The 14,390-nt window shown below is 47.1% G+C and overlaps 1 protein-coding gene across 1 annotated transcript; it reads left to right on the top strand.

The window, feature by feature from the left end:
• Window positions 1–2,477: 2,477 nt before the first annotated feature.
• LOC308511388 (germ cell-less protein-like 1) lies at window positions 2,478–4,032 on the top strand (the record flags this gene model as incomplete). Its single annotated transcript, XM_081081414.1, is given in 3 exon segments — window positions 2,478–2,558; window positions 2,560–3,819; window positions 3,823–4,032. Coding segments are annotated over 3 exon segments (1,551 nt in total).
• Between the last annotated feature and the right edge of the window lie 10,358 nt (window positions 4,033–14,390).

The raw sequence follows: 14,390 nt of genomic DNA, 5'->3' as shown, positions 1-14,390 counted from the left end.
GGTAGGGTGAGTTTCAGGCAAGTTGGTTATAATTGCATCAGGGATGGTATGAAGGGCCCAGATCTCTGGCTCCCTGTTCTGCCACCTTTATTTTTTTTTTTTTATTTTTTTAGAGTGGAAGGGAAGGGAAGAGACAGAGTTAGAAACATCAATGATAACAGAATCATTGATCGGCTGCTTCCTGCATGCCCCACACTGGGGATCGAGCCTGAAACCTGGCATGTGCCCTGACGGGGAATCAAACCATGACCTCCTGGTTCAAAGCTCAACCACTGAGACATGCCGATTGGGCACGTATGGTGCGATCTTGTCTATTACTTGCAGTATCTCTGTGCATGCATATACATTTATGTGTATTTTTCTGTTTGTAAAAATTTGTTTTATAAAGTACATATTCTTTTGTATATTGCTTCTGTCACTTCAAAGTATAAGAATATCAGAATGCTTTAAACTTTAATATTTAGATGTTTGAAATGATTACATAATACCATGAAAGTTCAGCAAGGAAATATAGAACAATATTTATCTAATGTCAGAAAAGGCAAGGCTTTCTATAAGCAAAGATGCAAAAACCCATATTTGGAAAATCTGATTTGGCCTCTTAAGAATGAAAATGTTGCCCTAGCTGATTTAGCTCGGTGGATAGAGCATCAGCCTGCAGCAGTGGTTTCCAAACTTATTTGGCCTACCGCCCCCTTTCCAGAAAAAATATTACTCAGCGCCCCCTGGAAATTAATTTTTTTAAAATTTTAATAGCAATTAAACAGAAAGATATATGTATTAATGTTTCTACCTTTTTAGTAAAATATAGTAAAGAAAGGTGTAAATTAGAAACATTGAAGTTTGAAATTATGAAACTGTTTATTGAACTCAGAATAGAAAGGTAATACAAAAAAAGTTAAAACAAATGCACCTGTGGCCATCACCGCCCCCCTGGATCGCTGCAGCGCCCACCAGGGGGCGGTAGCGCCCACTTTGGGAATCACTGGCCTGCAGACTGAAGGGTCCAGGGTTTGATTCCGATCAAGGACACATATCCAGGCTTGATCCCCAGTAGGGGGCGTGCAGGAGGCAGCCAATTAATGATTCTCTCTCATCATTGATGTTTCTAACTCTCCCTTCCTCTCTGAAATCAATAATCATATTTTTAAAATAAACAAAAATATATTTTTTAAAAAACAATGAAAATATCTTTACAGAAAAGAACTCCATAAAAATTAAATGGTAAATGAAAATTGTTAAAAGAAGGATTTAGCAATCCATGAGGCAAAAATATATGTAAACGTTTTAGAAATCAGCAAAGAATATGAAAATGTACCTTACTGGAAATTTTTAAAAATCTCTTCTCCCCTCCAGTAATCAAAAGCAAATAAAATAATGAAGTACCACACTGTTCATTTAAAAAATGTTTTTAAATATATTTTTTATTGATCTCAGAGAGGGAGAGATAGAAACATCAATAATGAGAGAGAATCATTGATTAGCTGCGGCCTGCAAAGCCCACACTGGGGATGGAGCCTGCAACCCGGAAAAGTGCCCTGACCAGGAATTGACCCATGACCTCCTGGTTCATAGGTCAATGCTTAACCACTGAGCCATGCCAGCCAGGTTGTTCACCTTTTTTTTTTTTTTTAAATATATTTTATTGATTTTTTACAGAGAGGAAGGGAGAGATATAGAGAGTTAGAAACATCGATGAGAGAGAAACATCGATCAGCTGCCTCCTGCACATCTCCCACTGGGGATGTGCCTGCAACCCAGGTACATGCCCTTGACCGGAATCGAACCCGGGACCTTTCAGTCCGCAGGCCGACGCTCTATCCACTGAGCCAAACCGGTTTCGGCATGTTCACCTTTTCAAATCGCTACAAGTTGTAGGTAAATGATCCTATTTAGGACTGCTCACATTGAATTTTCCCACACACTGGCACTGAGAATGTGTGAATGCCTTACGATCTCTCTCTGATCAAAAAGCCTTTGGTTAGGTCATTTCCCTTGTAGAGAAACATTCTCATGGAAAACCTGGAGACTGGGGCCCTTGCGAGGGGCCAGGTTCAATGGAAGATTCGGAGGCAGGGGACGGGGCCACAGGGGTTGGGCAGGGCCATCAAAGTGGATGGGGCCACAGGGTTGGGCGGGGCCATCGGAGTGGATGGGGCCACAGGGTTGGGCGGGGCCATCGGAGTGGATGGGGCCACAGGGTTGGGCGGGGCCATCGGAGTGGATGGGGCCACAGGGTTGGGCGGGGCCATCGGAGTGGATGGGGCCACAGGGTTGGGCGGGGCCATCGGAGTGGATGGGGCCACAGGGTTGGGCGGGGCCATCGGAGTGGATGGGGCCACAGGGTTGGGCGGGGCCTCGCTGGGGGCGGGGCAGACAATAAGGAATGCCTGACCTCCTCTGTGACGTTTGGAACCTTCTCTAAGGGTTTCTGTGAGACTTGGACATCAGCTGAGGTGACAGGGCGCAGGAATGTCATGGCAAGGAGGTCTGAAACAGTTCCCCTAGGGAATCTGATAGTCTTCCTCTATGGGGTCCTTGAGCAGTCGCCTCCTGAGGGGCAGTACATTAGGCACAACTGATCCGCATCAGCCAGAAGCCCAGGTAGGCCCCGGAGATGTATCCTCAGGCCGGAAACGGAAGCGGAGCGGACCCTCTCCCGACCCAGAGGCTGAGAACAGCCCCAAGCCTCTAGACCCAGAAGACAATCTCCAGCAAGAAGCCACTACAAGCCGAAGTAAAAAAGTAAAGGTCACATCTGATCATGCTTACCATACTTTATTTCTAAATGGGGAAAACAGTGACATTAAAATCCGCGCTCTGGGGAGAGTGTGGTGTCTACACAAAATGTATTTATGTCAGTCAGGCTACTTTGCTACTCTGTTTAAAAATTCTTGCGATGACTCTGACAAAGATATTATCGACCTAGAGATTAAGGACCACAATATTGACGTCGAGTCCCTGAACTTCGTGCTAGGTTCCTTGTACAGGGGTGAATATGACTTAACGGAGTCCCTTCAAATTCCAAGAATTTTGGCAACGGCATGCCTGCTTCAAGTAGAGGACTTAATTGAAGAGTGTGAGGAGACCATGAAGGAGGCAGTTAACGTGAAAACTGTCTGTGGCTACTATGCAACAGCAGAAGCCTATGGGTTAGCGTCTCTGAAGACAAAATGCTTTAACTGGCTTCTCCACAATCTGATGACGCATCCAAATGTTGAACTTTACAAAGCACTCAGTATAGACCTCATGAATCTGCTCATTTCTTCAGCTAACTTACTAGTAATACAAAAGGAAATAGATGTGTACACCACACTTAAAGAGTGGATGTTCCTTCGTCTTCACCCGGCTTGGAAAGGATCCGTAAAAAAGCTTTTAGGCCATGCAAACAAATGGTTTTCCCGGCACAGAGGACGTGTTGCCAGCATGGCCTTCCTGGAAACCAGACGAGGCAGACCATTTCAATCGGTGTTTAAAAATTTGAGGTTTCAGCATATCATCTGTGACCTGGCCTCCACAAGAGTTATTGAGCACGATACTCTAATACCTTCAGATTGGTTATCGCAAGCTTATAAGCAACAGTGGTTTACCTTGCTGAGAGTACAACAAAGCCAGGAAATCGGGCCCCGATACACCAATAAAATAGAACTTGAAGAATACAGCATGAGATGTGGGAAAATGCTTGTCAAGAAGGGGACATTCTCCTGGAAGTGGTCGGGTTTCAACTTCGGCTCTCCTTTGCACGTCATCTTCACCAGCGATTATATAATTTTCAAGCAAAATATCTTCCCTCATTCATGTGCGGGTTCAGTTTGTCTATGATCTCTAAGAAATATTGCATTCAGATTAACTTTGGTATATTTCGATTCAAGTGGAAACTTAAGTTTCAGCAAAACAACCGGTTATAAGACTCTTACCTTCGAGAACGATGAGGAACACCTGGTAATGAACTTAGATAGCAAATCTCTGCGCTTCCCTTTATATATATTCTGTAACTTCCTGTTTACATCATTAGAAAATCTAGGAAATTGATCAGCTTGTCAAGTAGGATGTATTAACATTTTGAACATTCTGATGTTTTATTTCCTTCAATGGCCCTACTGTAAAACACAATAAAGATGACATATAATAAAAATCAAATGTGGAAACTACCATGAATGACTAGCTTCATTTTATTTCCATGGATTTAAGAATAAAAAGTTTATTTCAAAGGAAGTATCTGTGAAACCAAATAATCATTGATGCTGTCATTTTTTGCCTCTTATTTACCATCAACAGACAAGCTCTAAATGAAAATGCGAGCCTACATTTCCAAAGAATAAAAATAAATTTATTAGTTAGACAAGTTTTACCCTTACTAATATTGAGACAAAATATAGAATTCATTCCCTTGCTGAAATTGTTGTGCAAATGTGGTTTTTATTGTGGCAATATTACAGGAGAGAGTCAATCATCAGGTAAAACCTGAGATTATGGCCCTGGCTGGTTTGGCTCAGTGGATAGAGCGTCAGCCTGCAGACTGAAGGGAGCCGGGTTCGATTCCAGCCAAGGGCATGTGCATTGGTTGTGGGCACATCCCCAGTGGAGGGTGTGCAGGGGGCAGCTGATCGATGTTTCTCTCTCATCAATGTTTCTAGCTCTCTGTCTTTCTCCCTTCCTCTCTGTAAAAAAGCAATAAAATATATATTTTTTTAAAAAACCTGAGATTAGGGACTCTCTTGTACTCTAAAATGTACGGTTTTAAATAGCCAGGAAATCTCAGGTTTTATAACATTACATATTATATAAGTTAGTGTTATTTTCCAAATAATTTAACACATGGCCCATTTACTCTAGGGTTTGGAGAATGCATACTGCTGACAGTTTATCTGCAAAAACTATATATATTTTTTTCCACACTTAAAGAGTGGAACAAGGATTAAAGAATATATGAACATAGTACATAATTACATATTATATAGATATTACATATTATATTATCATATATAAATATATATCAGAAAATATGTATTATAAAATATATATAATTATATAGTAACACATATCCTATATAATAAAGAGCTAATATGCAAATAGACATCATGCCCTCATGCCATCACACGGTAACAGCTCAGACACTCAACACTGGGGAGAGAGGAATGGGGGACCAGCCAGGCACAAATGAGCTCATGAGAGAAGAATGGGGACCAGCCAGGCTGTGGCCCGGGAGAGGGACAAGCCTCCCACTCCACAGTCCCGGGAGCCAGCGGCTGCACCTGTGCCTATGGCCCGGGAGGGGGACAAGACGCATGCCCTGCAGTCCTGGGTGCCAGCGGCTGGGGCTGCGGCCTAGGAGAGGGACAAGCCACCCTCCCTATGGTCCAGGGTGCCAGCGGCTACACCTGTGCCTGCGGCCTGGGAGAGGGACAAGCCGCCCGTCCCACAATCCCAGGCACCTGCAGCTGCAGCCCAGGTAAAGTCACATGCCCACAGTCCCCTGTAGCTGCAGCCAGCCCGGGCAAAGTCGGCCCGGGTCCTTGGTTCCTGCTGCCAGCCAGAGGGAGGGAAGCCCAGGTCCCAGGTGCCTGCGACTGGCCAGAGGAGGGAATCCCGGGTCCCAGGTGTGGGGCAAGACAGATGCAGTTAGGGGCAATCAGGCCAGTAGGAGAGCAGTTAGGGGCAATCAGGCAGGCAGGCAGAGGTGGTTAGGGGTGATCAGGCAGGCAGGCAGAGGTGGTTAGGGGTGATCAGGCAGGCAGGCAGGCAGTTAGGAGCCAGTGGTCCCAGATTGTGAGAGGCAGCTGGACATCCCCCAAGGGGTCCCAGATTAGAGAGGGTGCAGGCTGGGCTGGGGGACACCCCCTCCCATGCATGAATTTCATGCACCAGGTCTCTAGTAAATACATAATGTTAGATACAATATTATAGATTACATATAAATAAATACATGCAGATAAATGTTTTTATTGCTTGTAAAAACCAAAGAAATAATTTTTAAATGGTTAAATAGATACTGTAATCTAGAAGCAGCCCAAGTGCCCATCAGTAGATGAGTAGATAAGCAAGCTGTGGTACATTTACACAATGGAATACTACATGACAGTAAAAAAAAAAAAAAAGGAAATTTCTACCCTTTGCGTCAGCATGGATGGGCCTGGAGAGCATTCTGCTAAGTGAAATAAGCCAATCAGAGAAAAACAATTACCATATGATTTCACTCATGTGGAATCTAATGAACAAAATGAATTACCAAGCAAAATAGGAACAGACTCATAGAGAGCAGGCTGGGGTGGTGAACACACAATACAATGTACAGGTGATGTGTTGTAGAATTGTGCACCTGAAACCTGTATAATTTTGTTAACCAGTGCCACCCCAGTTGATTAAATAAAAACAAATAAATAAAATAAAATGTATTTCTATAGATACCAGTTATTCCTATGGCTATCCAGATATGAATAATTTTGAAGTATCTTCACATTTTCCTTCTTGTGTTTATATTTGACTTACTTTTTATTTTGCCAGAGATTGTTCTGCTTGTCTGCAGAGTATTTAAGGTGACATTTATTTCAAAATAGACGCCAATAAGACAAACAAAATTATTTCTTTAAAGACATGTCTTCCAAATAGTCCCTGATGTAGGAAGAGAGGGCCAGTCTGTCCAACTAACTGGTGCAGCTTTCAAAGATTTTACCGCCCCTCAAATGCTGTTTATGTTAGTTTCCCTGCCCCAAAATTCATGTTAAAATTCTATTGCAGGCAGGTGTGGCTCAGTGGTTGAATATCAACCTATGAACCAGGAAGTCACGGTTCGATTCCCAGTCAGGGCACATGCTCAGGTTGTGGGCTCAATCTCCAGTGAGGGGCATGCAGAAGGCAGCCGATCTATGAGTCTCTTTCATCATTGATGTTTTTATTTTTTTTTACTTCTCCCTTCCTCTCTGAAATCAATAAAAATAATAAAGAAATTTTAAAAGTATTTGTTAAAAAAAATTCTAACCACCAAGGTAATGATAGTAGGCTAGACCTTGAAAGGTGATTAGGTCATGAGGGTGGAGCTTGCATGAATTGTATTAGCTTTGTTTGTTTTTATGAAAAGCTCCCCAGAGAGTTTCTTAGCTCCTTCCATTCTGTGTGGATAGAAGAAGTCTGCACAACCTAAGTCTCACCCAACCTTAGTAGAATCCTGATCTCCAACTTCCAGTTTTCAGAGCTGTGATAAATATTTGTTGTTTCTAAACCACCCAGTCTGTGGCATATTGTTATAGCAAAACAAATGGACTAAGACACTTTTTTTCTGATAAGACAACAGATGCCATTTTTATCTTTATAGGTAAGGCAACAATTCAAGCTATTTCTCTCTTTCTTTTTTTTCTTTTTGTCACACATCTGCCTTTAGTGTGAGCAGCAGGCAGGACACCTCCCACAACAGTAAAAAAAATAATTTACAAAAGCAGGGATTCAGCAGCTGCCTGGTTGGAGCCCATGGGAGCTCATACCTAGATGCCAACCCAGAGCAGCAGGAAGAGGACCCAAAGTGTGGGGTGCAGTTACGGTGTTTTGGCCAGGTTCAAGCCTTGGACTAATGAAAGGACAGGGTCCTCTCATTGCCATGTGCAAGTCCAAGCTGGAGGGCAGGGCCCTCCCAGCACAATTATAGCCAACAGCTATGATTGTAAGCTTGAACCTATGGTCCAATCACTTGGCCCCACATGCCTTGTGCTAGAGTTCAGGTGCATGTAATTGAGTGAGGTTGGAACTCACGAGAATGCTGTAAACAACGTGATCACGCCCCTACTTTGCCTCATGGCATCTGCTATAAAATAAAGACACGGCTTGTGGGCACTGGCGCTGTCTCCTCATCAGGGAGCAGCGTCCCACAGAGACCCAGCTATTATTCTCTTGTCTGTCTTTTCCTTAATCCTTTCACTCCCCCACTCGGGATCACCCTTGGTCGTGCTGGCATGGCACAAATGGTGCCCAACCAGGGACTGAGTTCTGGGACCAGGACCTGAGTTGAAGCAAGCCCTTTGGCCATAACACCAAAGCCCATGAAGAACAGGCCACCAAGGAGATGAGGAGTTCCTTGTAGATGTCCCGAGTGTACTTGGTGGACATGACCCCATAAACAAAGAACCAGGTGGTGAAGAACATGCCAGTGGCCAACAGCACCATGGGCAGATGGGGGAAGACAGCTGGGTTCATGGGGGTGGTATATCTGGTCATGGCCTTGAGCTCCACTTTTCCGGGCACTGGGTAATCTGCCACTCCCTCAAGCTATTTCTAAGATTTATATGGAAATACTAGTACATAGGCTGAAGACAAAATGGAAATACTAGTACATTCTAAGCATAGGACTTAGAATATTCAACGTTAGTTTGAATATGAATAGTGACATTTTAGTACTTACATTGACTGCCAGGTTGCAAGATTTATCATGAAGCTACAGAATTCAAGAAAGTGTGGCATTGGCACAAAGTATAGGGACACAGATCAATTTAGCAGAAGAGAGAATCCAGAAACAGACCCACATGGATACAGTCAATTGATTGTCAACCAAGGTGCAAAACTAATTTAAGCGGAGGAAGGATGATGTTATCAGGAACTGGTGCTGGAACAATTGGATACCCATAAGTTAAAAGAAATGACCATTAAACCTTACCTTACACCATATGCAAGAATGAACTAGAAATGGACATTGGAATTAAATGTAAGAACTAACATTGTAACATTTCTAGAAGAAAGGGCAGGACAAAATCGAAGTGAAATTGGATTTGACAAAAAAATCTCTTAAATAAGCCATCAAAAACATGGAGTATAATACACAAAATCAATAAATTGGACTTCAATCCAAACTGAAAAAGTTTGTTCTAAAAATACACTTTAGGCCCTAGCTGGTTTGGCTCAGTAAATAGAGCATTGGCCTGCTGACTGAAGGGTCCTGGGTTCCATTCTGGTCAAGGGCACATGCCCCGGTTTTGGACTCCATCCCCAGTAGGGGGCATGCAGGAGGCAGCCGATCAATGATTCTCTATCATCATTGATGTTTCTATCTCTCTCTCCCTCTCCCTTCCTCTCTGATATCAATAAAATAAAATATTTTTTTAAATACAAAAATAAAAATACACTTTAGGAAAATGAAAGGTAAGGCACATAATGAGAAAATATATACAAAATATAATCACCAATAGTCCTGTGATTCAAATATGTAAAGAACTTTTGAAAATCAATAAGATGTAAACAAAACAATTATAATGGATAAATATTTTAACAGAAACTTCACCAAATAAAATAAATGGATGGCAATTAAACCCTTGAAAAGATGCTCAATATTATTAGTAATTAATGACATGTTAATTAAAATTAAAGTGATAGACCACAACACACGCATTACAATGGCTCAAAATAAAAATATTGACTATATCAAGGCTCTGTAAGTATGCAATCAGAGTATATATGGTTATGGATATTTGGAAACACTTTGTCAGTTTCTTAAAATGTTAACACACCCTACTGCTGTTCTTAAGTTTTTATCTAAGAGAAATGGAAGCATAGGTCCACGCAAAGACGTGTACATAAATATTCATAGCAGCTTTATTTGTAGTCAAAAACTAAAAACAACCCAAATAATGAAACAATGAAATACAGAACAACAGAAAGAAATGAATTATTGGTTAAAATAACAGGATGAGTAATTCTCAAAATAATTATGCTGTGCTAAAAAAGAGGGGGAAAAAGCCCTGGCCAGTGTGGCTCATTGGTTTGAGGGTCTCGGGTTTGATTCCCAGTCAGGGGCTGGTGTCTGGATTGCAGGTTCTATCCCCACCCTCCGGGGTTGGGGTGTGTGGGAGACAACCAATTGATGTGTCTCTCATCATTGATGAGATGTTTTTCTCTCTCTCTCTCCCTCCTTCCCCACCCCTTCCACTCTCTCTAAAAATCAATGGGAAAAATATACTCACTCCTTGGGTGAGGATTTAAAAGAAAGGACAAAAAATAGAATACAGTGTATGTTTCCATTTAAATAAGATTCAGCAAAATGCAAATTAATCTATAGTGAGAGAAAGCAAATCAGTGTTGCCTACGGATAAGGGTGGGATGGGTAAAGAGAAAAGCAATACATAGGAAAATAAAGAAACTTTTAAAAAATATATAATTTTATTGATTTAAGAGAGGAAGGAAGAGGGAGATAGAAATATCTATGATGAGAAAGAATCATTGATTGGCTGTCTCCTGCACACCCTGTATTGGGGATCGAGCCTGCAACCCGGTCATGACCAGAATCGAACCCAAATCCACAGGCCAATGCTCTATCCACTGAACCAAACTGGCTAGGGCACAAAGATACCTTTGAAGGTGGTGGTTATGGTGACTATTTTGATTGTAGTAGGGGTTTCATGAGTGCAGACATATGGATTTTTGTTAAATTTAAGAAATAGAAAAACATGTTTGGAATGAAAGATCTCTCAAAACAATGCATTAAGGCCTAAAAGTTCTTTGACAATATATTAGCCAATTAGCTTTTCTTTAAAGTGAATAATACTGTAAGTCAAAACCTTGAAGACTTATTTTTTTCTATTTGTTTTGTTATTTTTCTTAAATTACATTCAATATTATTTTGTATTAGTTTCAGGTGTACAGCGTAGTAGTTAGACAATCATATACGTTATAAAGTGTACCCCCTGGTATTTCCAGTACCCACCTGGCACCATATATTCTCTTTATTTTAAGGTGCCATTGTTTTGTTTTTTTCATTCTGGGTCATATATTCCAACTATTCCTTCATATGCTACAAAATGTACCTTTTTCTTTACTCTTAGTAACGTGTCTCTCAAGCAAGGTCTGGCTTCTCAGTTTAATGGTTCAGGAGCCTGTCTGATTCTGATGTGAGCCACTTGGGGGCACAATTATCAGTCAGAAGTCTGACTTTTAAGGAACACTCTGTCTTAGGTACCTGTGGCTGGGAAATGAAAAAGTGATGAGCACTTATTGCAAATACCGCTTGGTGAGTCAAGTATGCTAAGTGGGTTGGACTGTTCCATTACCAAAATATTCCACCCAATCCTTGTCCACAATTTTTTAAAAATACATTTTCATTAATTTCTGAGAAAGGAGAGGGATTGAAATGGCAATGGGATGAGAATCATTGATTGGCTGCCTCCTGCTCTCCTCCTACTGGGGATCGAGCACACAACCCCTGGCATGTGCCCTTGACTGGAATCGAACAGGGGAACCTTCAGTCCCCAGGCCGATGCTCTATCTACTGAGCCAAATCGGCTAGGGCCACAGTTAATTTTTTTAAAAAATATATAGTTTTATTGATTTCAGAGAAGGGAGAGGGAGAGACACTGAAACATCAATGATGAGAGAGAATCATTGATTGGCTGCTTCCTGCACGCCCCCTACTGGAGAAGGAGCCTACAACCTTGGCATGTGCCCTGACTGGGAATTGAACCATAACCTCCTAGTTCATAGGTGGAGCCTCAACCTCTCAGCCACTTCCACCCATTGTCCACAGTTCCTCAGTTTCCCAATACCTCTTCATACTTCAGGATCCCACTTCATCGTTGCATAGCAGCCCACAGTAGACCTTTGGGGAAGTGCTTCTTCTTGGAAAGGTAAGTTCATGTGTATGATAGGCTGAGGCAAAAGGAAGCCAGGGGGAGGGAACTAAAAAGCTGTCCTCAGCTTGGGTCTGGAGAGTGTGAGAAATACTGACAGAGAAAAAAACCAGTGACTATATGAATCCAATGGGCTTTGAAGCAGGGCCCTTGCATCTGCATATATGAAATAACTGATGTTAAAATAATTAACATTTTGCCAAGCAAAAGGTTTTCTTCGGACCAAAGTAACCATCTGAATTGTGAACCTCTGCCAGATCAGTGTGGCTCAGTGGTTGAGCATCCACCCAGGACTGAAGAGCTCACTGGTTTGATTCCCCGTCAGGGCACATGCCCAGGGTTGTGGGTTTGGTCCCCAGGGTGGGGACTGTTTCTATGGCTCCCTCTCTCCTCCCCTCCTCTCTGATATCATTAAAGATTTATTTTAAAATATATATTAGGTACCAAATTTTCCTGGTCAAGACGGTTCTGGACACGGAAGTGGTCCAGAAAGCAAACAAACAAAAAAGACATCGCTTTCAGACTTGCCAGCACTATGGTAGATAAGGCTGACACACACTGTGTCCTCTGAGGGATACTGTGTCACCTACCCATCCAGCCAGCCAGCCATCCGTCCATCCGTCCATCCAGCCAGCCATCCGTCCATCCGTCCATCCAGCCGTCCATCCACCCATCCAGCCATCCATCCGTCCATCCAGCTGTCCATCCGTCCAGCCATCCGTCCATCCAGCCACTGATGGTTCACACGTGAGAGGCAGTGAGCCCCGGCTGAGCCGGGGAGGGTGGGCATTTGTGGCGGTTTGCACCGCGAGGGGGACGTGAGCGGCATCCAGCAGACGGACCTCTGGGCACTGTGGCCCCGTGGGCACAGGAGCTGTCACTGCCCTTCACCTGGAGGAGGGGGCTGCTTCCCTCCCGCGTGAGCTCTGTGCGGGGGTGTGTGCGTGCGGGTGTGTGTGTGTGTGTGTGTGTGTGCGCGGGGGGGGGGGGCGGGCGCAACGTGAGCTGTGTGTGTGCGGGGGGGAGGGGGGCCTCCCTCCCGCGTGAACGGTGTGTGCGGGCGGGGGGCTGCTTCCCTCCCAAGTGAGCTGTGAGTGTGCGGGGCTGTGTGCGGGGCGGGGTGTGTGCGGGGAGGCGGTGTGTGCGGACGGGGGTGTGTGCAGGGCAGCGGTGTGTGCGGGGCGGGGGTGTTTGCGGGGCGGGGGTGTGTGCGGACGGGGGTGTGTGCGGGCCGGGCTGTGTGCGGGGCTGCCGTGTGTGCGGACGGGGCGGTGTGCGGGGCGGGGGTGTGCCGGCGGGGGTGTGTGCGGGGCGGGGGTGTGTGCAGGGCGGGGGTGGGCGGGGCGGGGGTGTGTGGGGCGGGGGGGGGGTGTGCGGGCCAGGGGTGGGCGGGCGGGGGGTGTGCGGACGGGGGTGTGTGCGGGGCAGGGGTGGGCGGGTGGGGGGTGTGCGGGGCGGGGGTGTGTGCGACTGGGGTGTGTGCAGACGGGGGTGTGTGCAGGGCGGGGGTGGGCGGGGAGGGGGTGTGTGGGGCGGGGCTGTGTGCGGACGGGGGTGTGTGCGGGGCGGGGGTGTGTGGGGCGGGGGGTGTGCGGGGCGGGGGTGTGTGGGGCGGGGGTGTGTGCGGACGGGGGTGTGTGCGGGGCAGGGGTGGGCGGGCGGGGGGTGTGCGGGCGGGGGTGTGTGCGACCGGGGTGTGTGCAGACGGGGGTGTGTGCAGGGCGGGGGTGTGTGCGGGGCGGGGGTGTGTGCGGACGGGGGTGTGTGCGGGGCAGGGGTGGGCGGGTGGGGGGTGTGCGGGGCGGGGGTGTGTGCGACCTGGGTGTGTGCAGACGGGGGTGTGTGCAGGGCGGGGGTGTGCGGGGCGGGGGTGTGTGCGTGCGGGGGAGGGGTGTGCGGGGGGCGGGCGCCACATGAGCTGTGTGTGTGTGCAGGGGGGGGCGGCTTCCCTCCCGCGTGAACGGTGTGTGCGGGCGGGGGGGGGGCGGGGGTGCTTCCCTCCCAAGTGAGCTGTGTGTGTGCGGGGGTGTGTGCGGGGCGGGGGTGTGTGCGGGGCGGGGGTGTGCAGACGACGGGGGTGTGTGCTGGACGGGGGTGTGCGGGCGGGGGGGTTTGCGGGAATATGTGCGCACACGGGTGTGTGCGGGTCGGCGGTGTGTGCGGGCGGGGGTGTGTGTGTGTGTGCGGGTGTGTGTTTGTGTGCAGGGGTGTGTGTGCGGGAGGGTGTGTGTGTGTGCAGGGGTGTGTGTGGTGGGTGTGTGTGTGTGTGCAGGGGTGTGTGTGCCGGGTGTATTTGTGTGTGCAGGGGTGTGTGTGCGGGGTGTGTGTGCGCGCGGGGAGGGGGGTTGTGCGGGGTGGGGGTGTGTGTGTGCGCGGGGCGGATGAGTGTGTGTGTGCACGGGTGTGTGTGTGTGTGCGCGCGGGGGGGGGTGTGTGCGGGCGGGTGTGTGTGTGTGCGGAGGTGTGTGTGTGCAGGAGTGTGTGTGTGTGTGTGTGCGTGTGTGCGCGGGTGTGTGTGTGCGGGCGGGGGGGCGCCGCGGGTTTGGGGGGGGCGCCGCAGGTCTGGGGGAGGCGCCGCGGGTTTGGGGGGGGGCGCCTTGGGCCGGCGCGGGCTGTCCCGGCGGCGGCGGCGGCGGCGGCCGGCCGGGCGGGCGGGCATTTAAACCGCGAGGCGCGCACGCGTCCCCCGGCTGACGGGGCGGGTCCTGCGCGGCGCTCTCCTCCCGGAGCGCGGCCGGCCCGCGGCAGGGGGCGGGGTCGCACCTCCTCCCGGCGCCGGCGCCAGCGGAG

The sequence above is a fragment of the Myotis nattereri genome (genome assembly GCF_964212035.1).
Source record: "Myotis nattereri genome assembly, chromosome: X".
NCBI lineage: Eukaryota > Metazoa > Chordata > Mammalia > Chiroptera > Vespertilionidae > Myotis > Myotis nattereri.
Note: the sequence above shows the minus strand (reverse complement) of the source record. Positions and strands in the feature narration are given on the sequence as shown.